The sequence below is a fragment of the Lithobates pipiens genome, unplaced genomic scaffold (genome assembly GCF_037356315.1).
Source record: "Lithobates pipiens isolate NorthernLeopardFrog02 unplaced genomic scaffold, aLitPip1_a1.2 Scaffold_8, whole genome shotgun sequence".
NCBI classification, from domain to species: domain Eukaryota; kingdom Metazoa; phylum Chordata; class Amphibia; order Anura; family Ranidae; genus Lithobates; species Lithobates pipiens.
In genome coordinates, this window is record NW_027507903.1 from 622,480,603 (window position 1) to 622,503,365 (window position 22,763).

General features: G+C 44.5%; 2 protein-coding genes and 1 pseudogene across 2 annotated transcripts in view; all 3 read left to right on the plus strand.

Annotated features, from left to right (window-relative positions):
* Window positions 1-9,760: 9,760 nt before the first annotated feature.
* LOC143961464 (olfactory receptor 6B1-like) overlaps window positions 9,761-22,763 on the plus strand; it is a 41,232-nt gene continuing 28,229 nt past the window's right edge. The window contains exon 1 of the mRNA XM_077470758.1: window positions 9,761-9,884. The gene's annotated coding sequence lies outside the window, so the exon portion shown is untranslated. The remainder of the gene's footprint in view (window positions 9,885-22,763) is intronic.
* On the plus strand, window positions 12,937-14,299 carry LOC143961465 (olfactory receptor 6B1-like). Its single transcript, XM_077470759.1, has one exon. The coding sequence runs from the start codon at window positions 12,953-12,955 to the stop codon at window positions 13,880-13,882; it is 930 nt and encodes a 309-aa protein (XP_077326885.1). The 5' UTR covers window positions 12,937-12,952; the 3' UTR covers window positions 13,883-14,299.
* LOC143962369 (olfactory receptor 5P52-like) lies at window positions 16,708-18,558 on the plus strand (annotated as a pseudogene).

Here is a 22,763-nt window from a genome sequence, read left to right on the forward strand (position 1 = left end):
GTGGTCTCAGTGCTCTCTATCACGGTGCTGGTGTCAGTGCTCTCTATCTCGGCGCTGGTGTCAGTGTTCTCTATCACGGTGCTGGTGTCAGTGCTCAGTCTCTATCGCGGTGCTGGTTTCAGACAGTGAGGGAGATAGCAGCGGAGAAGCCAATCAGCAGGCAGTGCCAGAACCATGGCTGAGGATCAGCACTAGACTGGCACCTCCGGACCACCGCAGTGGAGCCCTGCATAGGTGGGGGTAAGGGCCGGGCAGAGGAAGGGGCTCAAGCCCAGGTTGGCACACTGGGACACTGGCACAGGACTGCGCTGCCCTGACTGTGGCACTGATCATCTACTGCATCCCCTTCATAGCCTGGCCTGACCTTGCGTCTCCTTCATGGCCTTCATGCGCTCCTGCATTGTCAAAATTTCACAGATAAAAAAAGAATGCTTGTCGTTGTTGATCCCTGATTCTTTTTTTTTAAATTGTATTTTTATTGAAAATATAAAGATAACAATGACAAAGTGTTTGCATAAATGCACAGGTAAACAGTAAGTCCATCAAATAAAACAAATCAGAAACAGCGAGGGGGGAGGGAGGAGAGGGGAGGGAGGAGAGGGGAGGGAAGAAAGAGGAGGGGGGGGGGTAGGATATTTCAGCACATTCTGTATATCCTCACATTAATTAACAATTATTTGTGGTACAAAACAGCAATCGTCACAATCAAATAGGCATAGGACAGTGAGCAGGAAATGTGGAAACTTCATTCCTTTAGAAGGGCATGGAACAGTGTGAATGTGCAATTTGAGCCTTAAACTCAGCGTAGGAGGTCCAAACTCAGAAGACTATATTAAGTAGCAGTATATAGTTTAGAGCGATACCACAGATCCCAAATCATTGAGAACTTAGGCATAGTGTCATGGACTATGGCTGTAAGCTTTTCCATACGGCCGATATGTTCTAGGTTCTGCAAGACTTGGGGGAAAGTGGGCGGGGTACGTGATAGCCACCGTATAGGGATAGCTCTCTTAGCTGCTAACAAAATAAAGGTGGCAAGCTTCTGAGCATGTCTAGAGAGTCCAGGAATCGGCAACCCTAGTAAGAAATACAGAGGGTCTAATGGGAGAGAAATCTCCAACAAGTCTTGGACGAAGGATTGTATTGTAATCCAAAATGGACGGATCAATGGGCATGCCCAGAAGATATGGAAATGGGAACCTATATCTCCCCGACATCTCCAGCACATCGCAGGGGTCTTGGGATCATATTTATTTAAAATTTCAGGCGTTCTATACCAAAAGAGCAGAATCTTGTAAGCCGTTTCCTTCTGTTCCACACAGCGGGATGTCTTAGAGACGGCCTCCCAGATTCTCTGCCATTGTGGGAGTAGGATGGGATGTTCTAACACTTGAGACCACTTACGCATATATGAATGAGAAGATTCCGTAAGGGGCACCGATTCATGGAGTATTCTATAAATGTCAGTGATTAAATGGGCCTGGTATGGGCCCTGAGCACATAAAAATTCAAATGGAGTTGGCTTATCAAGACAGAGAGTGGGGGATTTAGAAGCAAAGTAGTGTCTGATTTGCAGATAGGAGTGGAAGAGTTGTTTGGGAATTTGGTGCTGTTTCTGCAAGTCCGCAAATGATAGAAGCCTCCTGGTGAGCGGATGCACTATATTGCGGAGTTGAAACAAACCAGCTTCAGACCAAGGAATCACTCTATCATATGCTAGGCTGTCTGGGATATCTGGATTAAACAGTATGTTTAGCAAAGGAGGGCATTGGGAAGCCAGAGGAAACAACTTTAGGCATTTCCTCCAGATTTCCAAGGAGAACAGCATCGGGGCCAGACAGATGCTACGAAGTGGACCCATGGAGGTATTAAGGTCTGCCCAAAGCATGGCACAGATGTGTGCAGGCCTGGTGATGCTCATCTCAATTTCAGCCCATACTGTGGGGGCTTTCCGGGATGACCAGGTAATAACTGGTTTAAGGTGTGTAGCATAGTAATATTTGATCAGATCTGGGGCTCCCAGACCTCCACGCCATTTAGGAGCCAACATCACCGAACCTGCAACCCTATGCGCTCGATAATGCCAAATGAAGTTAAGAAAAGCTCTTTGGACAGCCTTAAGTTGGGACATAGGGATTGGGATTGGAAGAGTATCAAAAAGGTAGAGGAGTCTAGGCATCACTGACATTTTTAGGACATTGATACGACCCAAAAGTGAGAGGGGAAGCGAATCCCATTGCTTCAAAAGCCTAGCAATGTCACGAAAAAGTGGGGGGTAGTTAGCCGAGTATAAGGTCGAATAGGAGGGAGTAATGTTAATCCCCAGGTATTTAATGGAGTCTGTGCACCAGTGAAAGGAATAGTTGTCTTGCAGTATTGTGAGAGCAGAAGAGTGAATGTGTAAAGGTAAAGCTTCAGTTTTACTGGTGTTAATCTTGTACCCTGATATGGAGCTAAAATCTTTCAGCAAGGACAACAGGTTCGGAAGTGAGATATGGGGATTGGTCAATGTCAGGAGGATGTCGTCTGCAAATAGGGACATTTTATATTCCCTGTGGCATAGGCATATCCCTCTAATGTCTGGGTGAACGCGGATGGCCTCCGCCAGGGGTTCGAGGCAGAGGATAAAAAGAAGAGGCGACAGGGGGCAACCCTGTCTCGTGCCATTGCTCAAAGGGAATGAAGACGATAGGTAGGATGCCAATTTGACCTGGGAAGAGGGGCAGGAGTAAAGGGCTTCAAGAGCTGAAACAAAAGGGCCTGTGAAACCATATCTTGCAAGAGTAGCAAACATATACGGCCAGCTAAGCCTGTCGAAGGCCTTCTGAGCATCTAGACTAAGAATAAGGGCTGGACGGGAGGTTTTGTTCAATAAATCAATCAGGTCTATTGTGCGTCTGGTATTATCACCTGCGTGACGAGTGCGTACAAAGCCAACTTGATCTCTATGGATGAGTGTAGGGATTATATGGGTCAGCCTATTAGCCAGGATCTTTGTAAAAATGTTATAGTCTGAGTTTAATAGCGCTATAGGCCTATAATTGTCAGGTAAGGAGGGATCTTTACCAGGTTTTGGTATGACCGAAACATGAGCGTGTAGGAATTGGGCGTGTGGAGTGGAACCTTTAAGTAGGGAAGTATAGAGCGAGATCATGTGGGGACTCAGGACAGGTAGGAAAGTTTTGTAATAGGAATAGGGTAACCCGTCGGGGCCCGGGGCTTTTTGGCTGGGGAGTTGTGTAATTACTGCTTCAAGTTCGTCGGGTGAAATGGCCGAATTCAGGGTTGCAAGATGGTCGGGGAGGAGTTTAGGCAATTTCAAGTGTTCAAAAAAGAGATCAAATCTCCCTTGTGAAAAGTCATAATTTGGGTCTTTCTGTAGGCAGTTATATAAATTATGGTAGAAGTCTCCGAAGATCCGTGACATAGTCAGGGGGCAATAAGTAGGTGTACCATCAGGATGTCGTAAAAAGTCGGGAGAGGGTTGAAAAGGACGTGGTTTCAACCTATTTACCAGCAGCTTATGAGGTTTGTTTGAGAATTCATAAAACTTCTGTTTGGACCACAAAAGAGATTTGTCTATTTTGCTCATTGCTAGGGATTTGAGCCGATTACGCAGGGAAATGACTTTTCGGAGTCTGTCCACCGTGGGGGAGGCCAACAGCAGTCTCTCTGCTAAGCGCAAATCGGTCATAATGGCAAAGCGCTGGGATGCCGCATCCCTTTTAAGACGGGATCCCAGCGCTATGCACCGACCGCGAAAAACAGCCTTGTGGGCCTCCCACAGGGTGGAGGGACCCGTGACCGAGCCCGTGTTAAGTTGGAAGTATTCTGTGAGTCCATCTGTCAAAAGACTTTTAGTTTCTGGAGAGTGAAGAAATGTCTCATTCAGTCTCCAATGACAGGTCTTAGGAAACGAAGATGAAAGGTGGACGTCTAAGTGGACTGAAGAGTGGTCGGACCACGTCATAGGGTTGATTTCAGAGGAGACTGCTGATGTTAACAAGGGCGAGGAGATAAAGAAGTGATCTAGCCTTGAATAAAGCTTGTGAGGATGAGAAAAAAAAGTGTACTGTTTGTGAGTAGGGTGTTTTATCCTCCAGATGTCTAACAAGCCTCTAGACCTGATCAACTTGCGAAATGATTTAGACAATTGAGTGGCTCGGGGTGGGGAAGCCGAGGGGAAGAGAGTGCGTCTATCTTTGTCTGACGACATTGTCATATTAAAATCACCTCCTAAAATCATAAACGGTTGAGCAAAGCGGTCTAGAACGTCAAAGACTGAGGACAAAAAGGTAAGCTGACCCGAGTTGGGAGCATAGATATTAACTAAGGTGAGAGATTTAGCAAATAGGGAACATTTCAGAATAATAAATCTTCCATGAGGGTCTAAATGGGACGAAGTGACCCGTAACGGGCAATGCCGACCAATCAGTATAGCTACCCCTGCCTTACCCGACGGGTCAGACGCTAGAAAGGAGGTCGGGAACTGTTTGCTAGCAAAATTAAAAGAGCCTCCAGCACGGAAGTGGGTCTCTTGGACCATTATCACGTCCACCCCGGAAGCCCTAAACTCCTTCAGAGCAAGCCATCTCTTTTGAATGGAATTCAACCCTTTAACGTTATAGGTCAGGAGTTTCAATGCCATGATAGGTCAGATAGGGGCCAGAACATGACAGAAAACCTCACACGTGTAACAAGCAGGATATAACAGTGGACCCAAAACAAATATACCTTACATAATAAAGCAATGTGCATGACACAAATAACAATATGATCGTATAACAAAATCTGTACCAAAAGCAAGCGGGTTCGGTGGAAAATCGGGATTAATCCCAGTGGCTCATCCACAATGGTAAAAATGTACCAAAAAAGAAAAAGGAAAGAGGGGAGGGATGGGGGTGGAATAAGGGGTCGGGGTTTAACGACCAACCAACAAAAACCTGGATAGCTAAGCGCCACCAGGGAACCCAGGTCTAAGCCATGGGTCTGAAGTGGAGAATTGTACATCTCCAAAATATGCAAAAATAGAAAAATTTGAAAAACTTGAAAAAATAAAAGTCGGAGGGGAGTGGGAGGATCCCCAGCCTCTCTCCAAAGTGAGCAGGTTGCCCCCAAGATAAACAGTAGACCCTGGTCGTGGAAAAAAAAAAAAAAAAAAAGGGGGGGGGGGAGGGGGAGCTATGTAGACTTATGTACATATCCGCAGACACGTACACACAAGCAAATAACCTTTAGCATTATAACCTCTATCAGAGAAATTAAAAAAAAATGAATAGTTCACAACCTGTTAAGGGGAGAAGAATAACATTTTTTGGGGTTAAACTGGAGGCAACGTCAGATACGTTCGGCCACCCACCCCCCGGGCCAGGGGGTAAGTAAACCCACTATGGGGTGTTGACTACCCATAACATCAGTGGGGTGTCAAGGTAAATAAGGCATCCAGAGGAAATCCGGAGAAAGCAGTTCAGGTCGGGAGTCTGGAGGCACGACTTTTCTGGGGTGTAAAGTGGGATCTGGACGTCTTCTGTCGCACCGGGGTCCAGATGCGGCTTGGAGCCAGCGGAGGCTTGGGCGTTGCTGGAAGAGGCTGTGAATCTTCTTCTGGAAGAGGTGGGAGACCCAAGTTGCGCAGGAAGGTGTCACTTTCTTGCAGATCGCGTAGGGAATATTGGGTGCCGTCCTTGGAAACGGATAGGCGGAAAGGGAAACCCCACCGGTAGGCCACCTTGTGAGACTGTAAGTGCAAAGTTAGTGGACGGAGGGTTCTCCTCCTTGTCAGGGTAATAGGTGACAGGTCACTGAAGATTTGTAGCTTAGAGCCTTTAAATTCAACTCTGGACTGATTACGAGATGCAAGAGTCAGGGCTTCCTTGCTGTCATAATAGTGAAAACGCACAATCACATCTCTCGGATTGGCCCCTAGAGGGGGTTTTGGAGCCAGTGACCGATGTGCTCTGTCCAGGTGCCAATCTATGTCTGGGATATTCGGGGCTACAAAGTTGAAAAGGCTTAGGAGGTAGGTGCGCAGGTCTTTGTCTTCCACCGTTTCAGGAATACCCCTGAATCGAAGGTTTTGTCTACGTTCCCTGTTTTCCAAATCCTCCTGCTGGGCCTGTAATTGGGTCACGGTGTTTTTTATAGTGGCGTTGTCGTCCTCGAGAACCTGGACATATTGCACCATTTCATCAAATTTATATTCCAAAGAGTCTGTGCGTTCACCTAGCTGATCAATCTCCCCTCTCAATTCCTTGGCCACTTTCCCTACCTCTTGTGCAATGGTATGAGTGATTGCTTGTAATAGGGAGTGTAATTTAGTGTCCAGTAGCTCCGCCGTTAGGGGGGGAGATGGGGAGGATGAGAGTGTGGAGGTATCATTGAAGAGCATGTTGGTGCAAATGTCAGGCTGTTCCGGTGGGATCTGGGAGCTGTCAGAAACCCTTGGAGTAGCTTGTGGGGGTTTGTTCAGATAGCGGTCCATCGCTACAGGGGGCTGCGATTTAATAGCAGAGGAATAGGTGCGACGTTGATCCCCAATTTTGCCCATGGGGTGCGTGGCCGATTGAAATGAGTCAATAAGGAGACACCCTGTCAGTAAAGATCACATAAGCGTAAGATGGGAGTCACGGAGAGAGGACAGGGGGTCCAGGTCCCGTCTCTAATAGTCCATCACATCTGTAAGCCTTGTGTGACTGGCCGGGACTGTAATATCTTGCTATTGGGGGGAAGCGTGTAGATCTGAGGGGGGTGTCAAGCTTCTTCAAAACTGTGAAGGGGAGGAGAGGGTGTAGCTGCACCAAACTGCGACTCCTTTAATAGCCCAGATGCAGGGGTATAGTAGGTGCGGAACTCAGGACACACTTCAGGTGGGGGCAACACAAACTGGTCGTTTAAAGAGCAGTAAGGTGTAACAGTACTGAGGGAGGGTGAAGCAAGATGGCCCCCAGGGAAATATCAAACAGAGCTCAGGCCTGGGAGCTTCAGAGCAGCTGAGGTTTACTTAGCAGAAAAGTTAGTTAGTCAGGGTGAGGATAACTGGGGCAGCTTGGCTGTATCCAAATGATAGGGGAGAGGGAGAGTCCACACAGGCCTAGAGTAGAGTGGGCCTGAGGTGTACCAATATGGCCGCCGTGTTCCTCACCTGTCCTGTGTTCTCTGGGCCCGTTCGTTGGATCCTCCGCTCCTGGATACGTGGCTCTCAGGGGACCGCTGTGAGGGGGGTCCTCGACTGACCTTCGGGAGAAGCAGGGGGGCCCGTGGAACGCCGCGGGCCGGCGTTAGGCTTCCGGATTTAGTAGGCCCCAAGATGGCGGCGCCGCGTCCCCGGGTGGCGGCCAGCAACGGCCCGGAGGACGGCGTTTGCGGTGGGTGCCGAGGACGATACGGGCATCGGACTGTGCCCCACACTAGCGGCAACCCCGATGGACGGTGGGGAACCGCTGAGAAGCTCGCCGGGCTCGGATGGCCCACGATCGTCAGAAGGCCTCGGCGGAGCTCCTCGGATATGCGTCCGCCTCCTTCCGCTTCCGGTCACGCCCCCGTTGATCCCTGATTCACTTAATACTTCTGGTATGTCAGTGTCCATGTTGTGGGACTATGTGTGCACAGCTAGTAAGTATTTTGTGGCTGAAAATATGATCTGGAGGTTTTAATGTTTGCCTGCCATTAAAGTGAATGGGGTTCGCGAACATTTGGGCACGTTCGCGGATCGCGTTCGCGGATCGCGTCCCGTCGGAAGTTCGTCCATCACTACTCAGAACAGGCCTCACCATGGTCGACCAAAGAAGTTCAGTGCACATGCTCAGTGTCATATCCAGAGGTTATCTTTGGGAAATAGACGCATGAGTGCTGGCAGCTTTGCTGCAAAGGTTGAAGGGGTGGGGGGTCAGCCTATCAGATCATACACTGCACACCACATCAAAATGGTCTGCATGGCTGTTATGTGAGAATGAAGCCTCTTCTAAAGATGGTGGACAAGAAAGCCTGCATACAGTTTGCTGAAGACAAGCAAACTAAAGACATGGATTACTGGAACCATGTCCTGTGGTCTGATGAGACCAATATAAACTTATTTGGTTCAGATGGTGTCGCAGCAACCAGGTAAGGAGTACAAAGACAAGTGTGTCTCACCTACAGTCAAGCTTGGTGGCGAGAGTGTCATGGACTGGAGCTGCATGAGTGCTGCCGACACTGGGATGCTACAGTTCATTAGGGGAACCATGAATTCCAACATGTACTGTGACATACTGAAGCAGAGCATGATCCCCTCCTTTTCGGAGGCTGAACTGCAGGGCAGTATTCCAACATGACAACGACCCCAAACACACCTCCAAGATGACCACTGCCTTGCTAACGAAGTTGAGGGTAAAGGTGATGGACTGGCCAAGCATGTCTCCAGACCTAAACCCTATTGAGCATCTGTGGGGCGTCCTAAAATGGAAGGTGGAGGAGTGCAAGGTCTCTAACATCCACCAGCTCCATGATCTCATCATGGAGGATTTAAAGAGGACTCCATTGGCAACCTGTGAAGCTCTGGTGAACTCCATACCCAAGAGGGTTAAGGCAGTGCTGGAAAATAATGGTGGCCACACAAAATATTGACATGTTAGGCCCAATTTGAACATTTTTACTGAGCCCACGTACACATGGTCGGGGATTTTGCCAACCAAATCCGTCGGATTTTGCCCGTCGGATTTAGTCCGACGGATTGTGTCCGAAACTGTTGCATACACACGGTCGGGCCAAGTTGGCGAAAAATCCGATCTTTCAGAACGTGATGACGTAATTTCGATACGATAGGACTACATTCAGGCTAGTAGCCAATAGCTTTGATGTAGGAATTTGATCTGAGCATGCGTGGCACTTGGTCCGATGAAAATGCTCTACACATGATCGGATTAGGTCCGTCCGGCCCAGTTGGTCGGGAAATATTTCCAACATGTTGGAAAATTGGGTCGGACGGAGATTCGGACGGAACCAGTCCGATGCATACCACACACAGTCGGATTATCTGACAACACGGTCCGATAAGACTCATTCCGACAGATTCTCCGATCGTGTGTACGTGGGCTTAGGGGTGTACTCATTTTTTTTGTCATTGGTTTAGACATTAATGGCTGTGTGTTGAGTTATTTTGAGAGGACAGCAAACTTACACTGTTATACAAGCTGTTCACTCACTACTTTACATTGTAACAAAGTATAATTTCTTCAGTGTTGTCATATGAAAATATATAATAAATTACTTACAAAAATGTGAGGGGTGTACTCACTTTTGTGAAATATTGTATGCACACCCTGCTAATCCATTACTTAAACACAGCTAAATACTGTATCCCTGCCAAATTGACCAATGATGTGTCAATGGGCGGCTGCATTCAGTGAACTCATAGAGATAGAGGTTCTTATCTCCTCCACCATCAAGAGGAAACATTTCAGAAGACCTGACACCACTTATGATTTTGTCCTCCTGAGTTATATTGGAGATACTGTATATAGTTTCATTGGGAATGGGCAAAGGTGTAGAAACACAAAATATTGTTTCTTTTTAATTATTTATTTATTATTATTATTATTATTATTATTTAACATGGAGATACACTCCTGTACCTAGAGAGGTACTTAGCAATTAAAATAATTAAATCCCTTTGCTGTTTAATAAACAAACAGGGAAATAGTACCATAAAAAAAAAGCTCACAGGGAATCAGTAGACTGCTATATAATGCATATGAACACCGACTTGTTTTTGCTGGCTGGTTGTTGTCAACTGACCTAAAAATGATTCAAAGTACCATGATTTCTATATTTTCTTTGACCTCAATTTGGATTTGCTGAGTAAGAGGACAAAATATTTATTATAGATAATTGACTTGACAGACATCAAGGTGAGAAGTCACTAGAGCTGTATTTAGACAGCACACTATCTTAGGTTCACCAAATTGCGTACATCTTTTTGTACAAACATCACAGATAGCAGTGTGAGTTCCTCCTCCTACATACCAATCATCAACTAGGTTACAGCAGGCTCACTTAACAGATATTGTTGACCTAGTTAATACAGGTAAAGGTGCATTCAGATGTCCACTCAGCTCTTGCAGCAGGCAGACTCAGCAGGTCCCTGGCCGTTTATGTCTCTCTGATATGCAATGTGATATCCCAAGGCTCACACTAAATTCAGCACATGAATACCACCTCTTGCATATAACTCATGCACTCAATGAAGGTTACAGAGAGAAATGAGAAAAAACACACAAAAACACTTTTGTTCAAGATATAACGCATAAAAAATATGAAACGCTATAAACAAATTGCACTTGCATTGTTATTGTTCTGTGTGTTTCACACTAGATGGACTTCTTCAGGAGCTCATGAAGACGCTCATGAAGAAGATGTAGGACAGACATAGACACAGAAGTATAATTTTATTCAAAGTATACATTCTATAAAACAATTAAATACTGTATAAAAATGGCACCACATTATCATTTTATGTGTTCATCCTAGATTGACGTCTTCAGGAGCTCATGAAGACGCTCATGAAGAAGCTGTAGGACCAGCATAGATTAAAAAAAGTATACTTATACTCATATAGTATAAATTTCATAAAACAATACATCAGTATAAATTTCATAAAACAATAAAACAGTGTATAAAAACTGTACCACATTATCACTGTATGTGTTTCATCCTGGATGGACTTGTTCAGGAGTAGGGATGGGCTTTATATTTGGGTCGAACATGAGTTCGATTCGAACATTGGCTGGTCGCCCGTTGGTCAAAGAGCGAACAATTTGGGGTGTTCGGGGGAAATTCGAAAGCCATAGAACACCCTTTAAAAGTCTATGGGAGAAATCAAAAGTGCTAATTTTAAAGGCTTATATGAAAGCTATTGGTAGTGATTTTAATAATGCTTAAAGTGAAACAATACAAGTGTAATATTCCTTAAATTTCGTACCTGGGGGGTATCTATAGTATGCCTGTAATTGGGCAAATGTTTCTCATGTTTAGAACAGTCTGACAGCAAAATTACATTTATAAAGGAAAAACTACTCACGGCTATAAGGAATTGTCAGCCCGACAATACACATAAAAGTACATTTTTTAAAAGAAATGGCATGGGGGTCTCCCTCAAAATCCATTCCAGACCCTTCAGGTCTGGTATGGATTTTAAGGGGAACTCTGCGCCAATTTTTTTTTTAAAATGGCGTGGGGTCCCCACAAAAATCCATACCAGACCCTTATCCAAGCACACAACCTGGCAGGCCTCAGGAAAAGAGGGGGGGACGAGAGAGAGCCCCCCTCCTGAACTGTACCAGGCCACATGGCCTCAACATTGGGAGGGTACTTTGGGGTAGCGACCCCCCCAAAGTACCTTGTCCCCATGTTGATGGGGAGAAGGGCCTCATCCCCACAACCCTTGCGCCAGTGGTTGTGGGGGTCTGCGGGCAGGGGGCTTTTTGGAATCTGGAATCCCCCTTTAAGAAGGGGACCCCCAGATCCTGCCCCCCTGTGTGAATTGGTAATGTGGTACAAATGTACCCCTACCATTTCACAAAAAAAGTGTCAAAAAGGTTAAAAAACACAAGAGACCCCCACAAACACCAGGCAAGGGTTGTGGGGATGAGGCCCTTCTCCCCATCAATATGGGGACAAGGTGCTTTGGGGGGCTGCTACCCCACGCACCCTCCCAATGTTGAGGGCATGTGGCCTGGTACGGTTCAGGAGGGGGGCGCTCTCTTGTTCCCCCCTCTTTTCCTGCGGCCTGCCAGGTTGCATGCCCAAATAAGGGCCTGGTATGGAATTTAGGGGGACCCCCAAGCATTTTTTTTTTCATTTTGATTCGGGGTTCCCCTGTGTTAAAATCCCATGCCGTTGTTATCAATGAACTTTTATGTGTATTGTCAGACCGACAATTCATTGTAACCACGAGTAGTTTGACTTTTCCTTTAGAAATGTAATTTTGCACTCGGACTGTTCTAAACATGGGAAACATGTGCCCCTTTACAGGCATACTATAGACGTCCCCCAGTACAAAATTTAAAGGAATATTACACTTTTGTTTCACTTTAAGCATTATTAAAATCACTGCTCCCGAAAAAAAGACAGTTTTTAAAATGATACATGTCCCCTGGGGCAGGACTGGGGTCCCCAAACACTTTTTATGACAATAACTTGCATATAAAACATGAGTGCTCAACCTGTGGCCCTCTAGCTGTTGCGGAATTACAAGTCCCATGAGGCATTGCAAGGCTGGCAGTTACAAGCATGACTTCCAAAGGATGAGGCATGATGGGACTTGTAGTTCCGCAACATCTGGAGGGCCACAGGTTGAGGTTCATGTTCGTGTCCCATAGACTTTAACAGTATTTGCGTGTTGGAACACATTTTTTGCCTGTTCACATGTTCTAGATGCGAACCGAACCGGGGGGTTTTGGCCCATCGCTATTCAGGAGCTCACAGAGACGTTCATGAAGAGGCTATTGTGCAAGCACAGACACAAAAGTATACTTATACTCAAGTATAATTTCATGAAACAATAAAAGACTGCATAAAATCATACCACTTTATCACTGTACGTGTTTCATCCTAGATGGACTTTTTCAGGAGCTCGCAAAGACGTGTGTCAAACATAGATATAGACATGGAAGAGCTGACTCAGAAGGCAACAGTAATGGAGAACAAATCATCCAGAACATTAGTATTTGAGTAGCAGAGGCATCTACAGCCGGGAATCTGCTGAAAGGAGGGAGGCTTGCTGAAATAGTCAAGTGTATATCTGCATTCTCATACTAGGGTAACACCATCTGGTAAGTGATCCCACTGCTCAGGATCAACACTTAGAAGGATAAACATGCACTGCTATTGGTTTTGTTGTTACAAAAGCTGTTACAATAGTTTTGAAACTTCATTCATTTGTTCCCAATCCTCAAAAATGCATTCATAGTTTTCTGTTATGATGATTTCCTGCAACCAGACACGAATCACTGAGTTCATTCTGATGGGGATTCAGGGTTCTGAGATCCTGAATTATTCACTTTTTCTTATATTTTCTATCACCTACATTTTCACAATAGCAGGAAATGCCGTTATAATTCTGCTGATTTTGAGATGTGACAAGCTTCACACTCCGATGTATTTTTTTTTGTGTAATTTATCCCTTTCCGACATCTTACTGTCTACAAACGTGGTTCCATACCTGTTGTGTACCTTATTAAGTAAAGCCAGACCCATGATGGTGAGTGCTTGTGTCACACAGTACTATTTTTGTGGCTCCTCAGCCATTTCTGAATGTTTCCTCCTGACGGCGATGTCTTACGATCGATACTTGGCCATCTGCATTCCATTACACTATATCACAATAATGGACATTAAAGTTCGTTTTCACCTCGTTGCTTGGTCTTGGTCACTTGGGTTTCTTCTCAGCCTGGCCTCCATCATTCCAGTGTCTCTTTTGGAATTCTGTGGTTGCAACATCATTGACCACATCTACTGTGACCTTGCTCCTCTCCTTGCTGTGTCCTGTTCAGACACCTATGCCTTGGAAATAGAAACTATTTTATTTTCTATACCTATTGTGCTTCTTCCCTTTGTGTTTGTGATAGTGACTTACGTTAGAATCTTCTTTGCTATCCTGAAGATTTCCACCATCTTTGGAAGAAGGAAAGCCTTCTCCACCTGCAGCTCTCACATTATAGTAGTTACAATATACTATGGAACATTAATCGCTAAATACACAGCTCCTTCTTCTGGAAGTTCATTGAATGTCAACAAAATAATCTCCCTCTTATATACAGTCTTTACACCCCTACTGAATCCTACTGTATATAGTCTACGGAACCAGGAAATAAGAGAAGCTTTGCATAAATGGGTACATGTGAAATAACTGAATTGATTTATTTTTGAATGGGGGGCAAATGGGATGTTGTGATCTGGAAAACTGTATTGTGTGTTTTCTATGTAAGCTGAAAATCCAACGTCAGTTAGGGCTGAGAATAAATTCAGCTTGCCCCGTACCTATCACTTATCAATAACCAGGTAGAACAATCTTTTTTTGTGATCAACCACCATTCCCCATGAGTGTAACGGGGATAATGATTCTCACTGAACCACATCAAGTGGTAATAAACTAAAAACCCCAAAAATGTATATATTGCAGCTTACATATTCTTAGACGTGATAGCTTCATTCGTTTTGTTTTGTGTCATTTATTTTCCTTTATTTTCCCAGCTGATCCCACCAGTATTTATATTGTTCTTCAACTTCCTTTATCAAACCAAACTATCCAACAAAAGTGGTAGTAAGGCCTAATGTACACGGGACATTTTTACAACCTCTCCTGAACTATTTAACTTGACAGATAGTAACCCAGGTTTAAAACATTTTAGAGGGTTGACCAAAACCATTTACAACTGACAGGAAAGCGTACAATAATCAGCTTTTATTTTTTTTTCGTAAAACCTTTATCTCAAAAGAAAAAAAAAAATTGTTATCTAATATTTTACTGTATTTTGTTAGTCCGATCTGATTAATTATGCTATTCTATCAGACATTACCCTCGCCCCAGGTTGACAATATTGCTGTCCAATGGTGTCTCCATTACCCTCCCATCCAGGGTGGAGCCAATCTAAGAAACAAAGCGTGCTACTGTCCTGGTAAAAAATGAAAGGGAAAAAAAAAAAAGAAAATGAATGGAAACATTATACTAAGGTAGGGGTAGGCAACTGCAGCCCTCCAACTGTTGAGGAACTGCTTGTCTGATGAGGTATTGCAAAATTGACAGTTACAAGCTTGACCCAAAAAGGCAGAGGCCTGATGGGACTTGTAGTTCCACAGCAATGGGAGGGCCACAGTCACCCATCCCTGCACTAAGAACTGCTAAGCTGCAATATACTCAACGTTAGCTTTTGGGTTTAGCTCTCATTTAGCTGATGAACATTTTACTTTAGCCAATATTTTTTGATCTGTAAGCCTAGAACACACCATGAGATTATCAGACTAATGATCATCTGTTTTTTTTTTTTTTTGTTTTTTGTTTTTTTTTAAATGCTAAGCTCCATTTTGAAAATGAATAGGTTACTAAAGTACGAAAATTCTTGTATGACAGAATAAAAGTTAGGAAGCAATGTAATGTATTTGTATTGTATTTCCAAACGAAAACTGTACTGATTAAATAAAAAGTCGTACGATGTATTAAAAATTTTCGTGTTTGTCATTTTGGAAAATTTTGGACAAAAGCTGTGGACTAACGATCAGATTATTTGTACAAAAAGCAATATTTATTCTACGATATTATGATTGTGTGTACTAGGCTTAAGGGTACACTTCCATCACAATTAAAAATTACGAAATAAATTGCATATGGGAGAGCAGCTTAGGTGGTTTTAAAGTTTAGGCAAGTGATTCTCACTTTTTGCAATTGCAATTTTTTTTGGTTTTGAAAACAAGGAGTTAAAGCGGTTGTAAACTGCTAGTACTTAAAAAAAATAATAATCCTGCAATGCATAGCATACTAGCACATCATAAGAAACCTTACCTTAGAACAAAGCCCTCCAGTTCTGTGATGTCACTGTTGAGACGGCTGACATCTTCCCCTGGTCTTCCTTTCAGGTTTGTTGTCTTCAGCTACATGAGTCACTCCCGCGCATTCGCACAGAAGCCGTCATTTCCGGTAGGGGCTCTGAAGGTCTGGCACTGTAAGCTGGACCTTCAGAGCACATGCGCTGATGATTTCATTGGCTGCTTGCACTCTGAATATCTCCTAAACTGTGCATGTTTAGTAGATATTTACAGTACCTACAGGTAAGCCTTATTATAGGTACATAGTAACCAATCAGTTTCTAGGTTTTAGGCCCCTTTCACACAGGCAATCTGACCAGGTCTATCTGTCACTTTTTCATGCTGACCTGATCGGATGGTCCATGTATCCCTATGGACCAGTGGGTGTAAAAGGACTTGTGTCCCTTAACACCCAGCAACCTTCAATATGATCCAATCCACCGAAAAAAAAAGGGGGAGGGATCTGTTCCCCTCCATTTAAGCAGATGGGATAGGAAGGCAGTCGGGTATACACCTGACAGCCCATAGAGCAGAGCAGGCTGTATCCATGTCCATATGCTCGGCTCTGCTTAGCAGAGGATCAGATGACAGATCCCCTCCATTTGATAGAGACTTTATTGTCAAGTTGAAGTTAAAAGCTGATTGGTTACTGTGCACAGCTGCACCAGATTCTGTGTGCTTCAGTTTTGGTAAATACCCCGCATAGTTTCCCTAATGGCAAGTACCAATGGATTCAAAGACACAATGAAAATTATCAAGGATAGTAAACACTCCAGTAGCATCCTGGAGGAAAACTGAAAAGGCTGAGACTCATGCACCGCAGAAAGGTTGGAGTACAGAGTGGATACCCAAGCCAAGATGAACTCTTCAAAGCCCCAGATTTGAGGCCAGGATAGGAAATCAAAGGTTTCGTAAATGTAAATGGCTAAATGTAGGCCAAGGATCTTATGTTGTTGTATTATATGTAAAAGTTGTACTATGCTCTTGAAATTGTCACCAGCTTCTAAATATAAAAAAGTGGCCGCAGAACAAAAAAACAAAGAAACTATTTCAGTGTATGTGCAACATCTGGCGCAGCTGTGCCTGGTAGCCAATCAGTTTCTAAATTCAGCTTATTCAATTAAGCTTTGACAACAAAACCTGGAAGCTACCATGCACAGCTTTTACCAGATTTTACACTACAGTTTTAGTAAATCAATCCCCTCACGTATTGCCTCACAGAACATGAATGGTATAAATATACCAAATACTGTGCAGGGCAGGGGCAGCCCGTCTATTACTGGGACACAGCCCCCCCCCCCTATCCTCACCATCCCTACATGAATCTATGCACTGCCGCCGTTGCCGCCCCCTATTCATGTGTCCGGACCCTTTACGGGTCACAGGGCATAAGAATTAGAGTGGTCAGGTTTTTTTTTTAAGCACTTGAATAGAGCCAAAGCCTCTAATAGGCTGCAAAATAGGGTGGACTCGGGATACAGAGCATTACGTCTGGAGCCAACTGTGGTGTGTTGCAACAGCGAATGAAAATTTGCTGTTGCAGTACTGATCCTCCTCCCAGCCAATCACAAAGCAGGTATGAAAAAAAAAGGGTTTCCCAATTGGCCAAAATGTTAGGCCAACCTATTGGAGGACTATCACTGGGAGAAGGAGAGAGGAGACAACACGGAAGCTGCTCCAGGAGAGGACTTTGGAGCAGCTTTCCCTGAGCCCGCCATGCTCTCATTGTTATACTTTCTTTCACCTACATTTTCACCATAGCTGAGAACATTCTAATCATTGTGCTGATTTTGAGAAGTGACAAGCTTCATACTCCGATGTATTTCTTTTTGTGTCATTTATCCTTTTCTGACATCTTACTGTCTACAAACGTGGTTCCATACCTGTTGTGTATGCTATTAGGTAAATGTAAAACTATGTTGGTGAGTTCTTGCCTTACACAGTACTTTTTTGGTTCCTCTTCAACTGTTTCTGAATGTTTCTTCCTAACGGCAATGTCTTATGATCGATACTTGGCCATCTGTAGCCCATTACACTGCCACACTATAATGGGCATGGAGGTTTGTTTTGTCTTGGGCAGTTGGATTTATCCTTAATCTATCTTCTCTTATTCCAGTGACTCAGATGGAGTTCTGTGGTTGTAACATCATTGATGACCTTTACTGTGACCATGCTCCTCTCCTCCATGCTTCCTGCTCTGACACCTACATCATAGAACTGGAAACCATGATATTTTCCATACCTGTTGTGCTATTTCCCGTCATGTTTATGATTATGACTTATGTTAGAATCTTCTTTACTATCCTGAAGATTTTCACCACCTCCGGAAGAAGGAAATCTTTAGCCCCGTACACACGAGAGGACTTATGTCCGACAGACTTCTGAAGGAGTTCTGCCAGAGTTCTGCCGGAGTTCCAACAGAGTTCTGACGGACTTTTCGGCTGAGCGGACTTGGCCACACACAATCACACTAAACTCCGACGGATTTGAACGTGATGACGTACGACTGGACTCGAATAAGGAAGTTCATAGCCAGTAGCCAATAGCTGCCCTAGCGTCGGTTTTAGTCCGTCGGAATAGCATACACACGAGCAAATTTTTCGAAGGGACCGGGTCCGGCGGAGTTCTGTCGGAAAAATTTGAAGCATGTTCCATATTCTAAAGTCCGTGTCCGTCAGACTTTGGTGAATCAAAAGTCCGTTGCAGCCCACACACGATCGAATAGTCTGACGGAATCAGTCCGTCTGACTTTGGATGTTGAAAAGTCCGCTCGTGTGTACGGGGCTTTTCTCTACCTGCAGTTCCCACATTGTCAAGGTTGCAATATATTATGGAACCTTAATTGCTAAATACACAGCTCCTTCTTCAGGAAGGTCACTGAATTTAAACAAAGTTATCTCCCTCTTATATACTGCATTTACTCCACTACTGAAACCTGCTGTATACAGTCTACGGAACCGTGAAATAAGAGAAGCTATGCGTAAATGCATAGATGTTGCATAAAGTTATGAAAAGGGAATGCTAACATTTTTTGGTCAATTGATCTATATTTTAAAAGATCCTGTGGGTGAACTAAGCATAAAGATATCTTCCCCAAGTTGTCTTTTCTTGGGCCGAACTTTAATACTTGAAAGCTCCATGTTTATAAATCTTTGGCTTTCCCATCATGTTTTCTTACATCTGGACCCAAACGGAACCCTGCAAACAAATGAAAACATATGAAAACTATATAATTAGTAGATTAAAATTGTTAAAAATTATGTCAATGAATTGACCATATTAAGACAATCACATGTTTGTAAGTATGGATAAAATTAATAAATTGTTGTAAAATAAAATATGCCACTGACTGCTTTACTTGTAAGAACCTTGTAGTCTAGAAAGGGCTGAATATATATATATATATATATATATATATATATATATATATATATATATATATATATATATATATGATGTGGCTTTTCTTTCCATTGCCTTTAAATTTGAAACCATCTCACAGGAGTTTAGACCTCTTTCACACTGATGTGGTGAGGTTTGACCACACCATGGGTGTAGCTCAGTATACCCCGCTGGTTTGGTGCAGGTTTGCTGTGCTTTCTTATAGAGTTATGTACATTGAATTTGATGCTCTTTCTGAAAGCACACCAAAACCGCTGGACATAATAGAACGCACATCAAACCTGCGGGTACACTGCTCTACAAATCTAGTGTGGTCAAGCCACACTGTATCAGTGTGAAAGGGGCCTAAGTGTGACATGATGACATCACGTATATCAAACATGCATTACATGATGATGTCGCTTATGTGTGACATCATATCATTTGATCATCCATAAATGCCACTGGACAGTTTTTCTGTAAAATGGCACCATGAACAATGTCACAAAAATGACACAACACGCTTTGATACCCCTTAAGAAGTCATGAAAATAAAGGCAAAACATGATGTGTGAGGGTCTTAATAAGAACACTTTTTGCTACCCTGGACCAGTTATGTGCACCTACAAGGACCCCAACAACCAACACAGTGACATTTTATACTTCATCACACCTCTGGTACAGTAACATTTTTCATGTTTTGGGAGCGCCCTGATGCATGGACTTTTTGTACTTCCAGTGACACCATCAATGCAGTGGAATTTTTTTTTACTATCATCGATGCTGAGGCAGCAGCAACTTTTCTTTCCAGTGACACCCTTGACACCGGGACAATTTCTCCTCATGCCAATGTAGTGACATTATTTATTTTTCCACTCTAAGACCCCATACACACTATTAGATTTTCTGCAGATTTTTGTCTGGTTGCATATAAATTTAAACTCTTAAGGTTTGACCTCATATTATATGGTTTTGGTAAAACTGCAGAACATCTAATAGTGTGTATGGAGTCTTAGCCTCATATTTTACTGGTGAACAGTATGTACATCGTTATTAAACTCTTCAATTTGCTACAGTGTGCCACAACCATGGGCACTATTTCAGCAAATGCAGCAATCCTACATACATTTTGGTATGGTACACTTTTGCACATGCCACTATTGGCCACGTCTCTGCTCCACCTGAGAGGAATGGGGCACAGTTAAGTATCTTCACTTTGGCAACCAGATGACCTTATCCCAGCCCTGTTTCCAGCACAGGGCATTGGCTGTTTAGCAGTAAGTAAAATATGCAAACGGTTCCAGCATAAGCGACTTTTGCAGATCATGTTACTGTTGAAAAAGTAAATTTCACAAACAACAATGGCATGGTGAATGATGACTGAGGGGCAGGGTAGTTCTATTTTCATGTTGTTCTCCAATATAACTCAGAAGGACAAAATCATAAGTGGTGTCAGGTCTTCTGAAATGTTTCCTCTTAATGGTGGAGGAGATAAGAACCTCTATCTCCATGAGTTCCTTGAATGCAGCAGCCCATTGACACATCATTGGCCAATTTGGCAGGGATACAGTATTTAGCTGTGCTTAAGTAATGGATTAGTGAGTGCACATGCACGAGTGCCCCCAGCATAAGCGCCCTCAGCACACCACTCAGCCCTGCTCCAGCGCCATCTGATCACCGCTCGTGGCCCTCACACACCGGAGATCACTCCCAGATGTCTGCTCTACAAAACCGTCCGGTTGTACAGCCACATTCCACCACCGCCACTCACCCCGGGTGGACTGCCGGACCACAATAGTCAAGGAAGCAGCGCTACCTCCTCTCTGCCTCTAGCTGCAAAGCACCCCGCAAGGTACCTACAACCCCCCACTCAGGAGATCTCCCCTGCATGTCCAGACCCAGTGCCAGACAGAGTCTGGACCAGGAATTCACCGCCACCTCACAGCCCGGGGGTACCAAGATGGCCGCCATGTCTGCTGATGCTTCACAGCCTTCTCTCCCCCTCACAGAAACCACACCAGATCACAGGTACGTGATAGCCCCTGCTCTGCTTCAATTCACTTCTGGGGCCCACATCACAGGAGCACAGGCTCAGACTCCTTCTCCAGCCACCACTGAGTCCTTGCTCAGCCATTCATTCGGGGACCAGGCCCTCTTCCCAGCAGTGACACCCGCCATGGTTGCCCCCAGCCCTCATGGCTTTGCCACCCACATCTCTCAGTTCTCGTGAACAATCTATTTCTTATATTCTCAACACTCCTGGAAAGGACACCGGCTGCTACTGTGGGTACTATTACAGGAGACAGCAAAGCAGACCTCCAGAACATTGGATCCAGGATGGATTCCATAGAAGGCAAGCTAGATCAGACAGCAGCAGTCTCCCACCAGAACTCTGACCTTACCCAAACGTTGCAAGAACAACTAGACACTGCGTTCTCACGTATAGATGACTTGAAAAATAGGTCCAGGAGACTCAATTTCAGGATTAGAGGCCTACCAGAATTGATTCTTGATGTCACAGCAGCCACACAGGATTTAATGAAGTCACTCATCCCAAACATCCCACCGTCTCGCCTAGAGCTGGACAGAGTACACAGAGCCCTGCCCCCCCCCCCCCCCCCCCAGGAAGGATTGCTCTCCCAGGGACATCATTGCTAAACCACATTAATATACTGTCAAATAATCTGTCATGAAACAAGCCCGGGCCCTCTCCCAGGTCACCAGCCAAGGACACCCCGTTCAAATCTTGGTAGATCTCTCTCCCTCCACCATTCAACGGAGAAGAGCTCTGAGACCGCTCTTGTCTGCCATGGCCCAGAGGGACATTAAGTACAAATGGGCCTTCCCATTTGTGGTGAAATTCTCCCACAAAGTTCAGCAACACTCTTCTCCAACTTCATTACGGGTGAGAAGCTACTCCCCAACTTGAAAATAATATCTCAGGAGATGGACACGGAAGCTCCTTCCTCCCTATCGGGATCCAACAAACGTCCTCCTCCGACAAGCTCACCGAACCCTTTCTGGAACAAGACCAAGTCCAGAAGATCTTCTCACAACGGACCTGCATGATTACGGGTTACCTTTGATACCAAAAAACGATTCTCAGACCAGTCTCTGCATTTAAATATTTTTATTTGTTATAAAGTCTGGTTCTCTCCCAACACATGGGAGTGGGTGAGCCAGATTTCTCCCTTAACTTGAGGGAGAGGACAAATCCCCTTGCTGACTAGTCAGTCCCCCTAAGGACGCCGGGCCTGCCCTCCCTGCAAACCCCCCCTTTTCCATTTTTTCCCCTGGGTGGTTTTATTAGCTACGTATGTTATAACCTGTTTTATTATTGTTTTTTATTCTCTGTTGGTAGCACAGCACTACAGGTTTAAGGGCGCTCTGGTGCAGTGTGGTACACATGTGCCTCCTCCTATCCCTTTGATGCCTCCTGTTGTCGGGGGGATAGGGCGTCCAACCATTTTGGTTGGTATTTTTGACCTTCCTACAACATCTCACGACTTTCAGTGAGATGACTACCGGGGACTTTTCTCTTCCTTGGGTCCTCGGCACCCTTGGAGGGTGTAAACTCCACTCTTCCTTGACTCTGCTTTCTTTTCAACTCTCTCTCTTTCTCTCCTTGGAGCACCACTCACTCTTAATATCTGTTACAGACCTATTCTACGGTGGGCCGAAGCAGATGGAAACTACATGCGGGAGCCGCATAATATGCCCCCTCTCAGCTTACGCCCAGCAGAACTTTTTGAAGGTAAGTGGCGATGGATCTTACAGCTCACCCCCTCCCAAACCCATGGCTGATCGCACACACAATGTCTTACGGG

Bases quoted from the DNA above. Each gene is read 5' to 3' on its own strand.
- LOC143961465 (XM_077470759.1), top strand. From the start codon at position 12,953: ATGATGATTTCCTGCAACCAGACACGAATCACTGAGTTCATTCTGATG.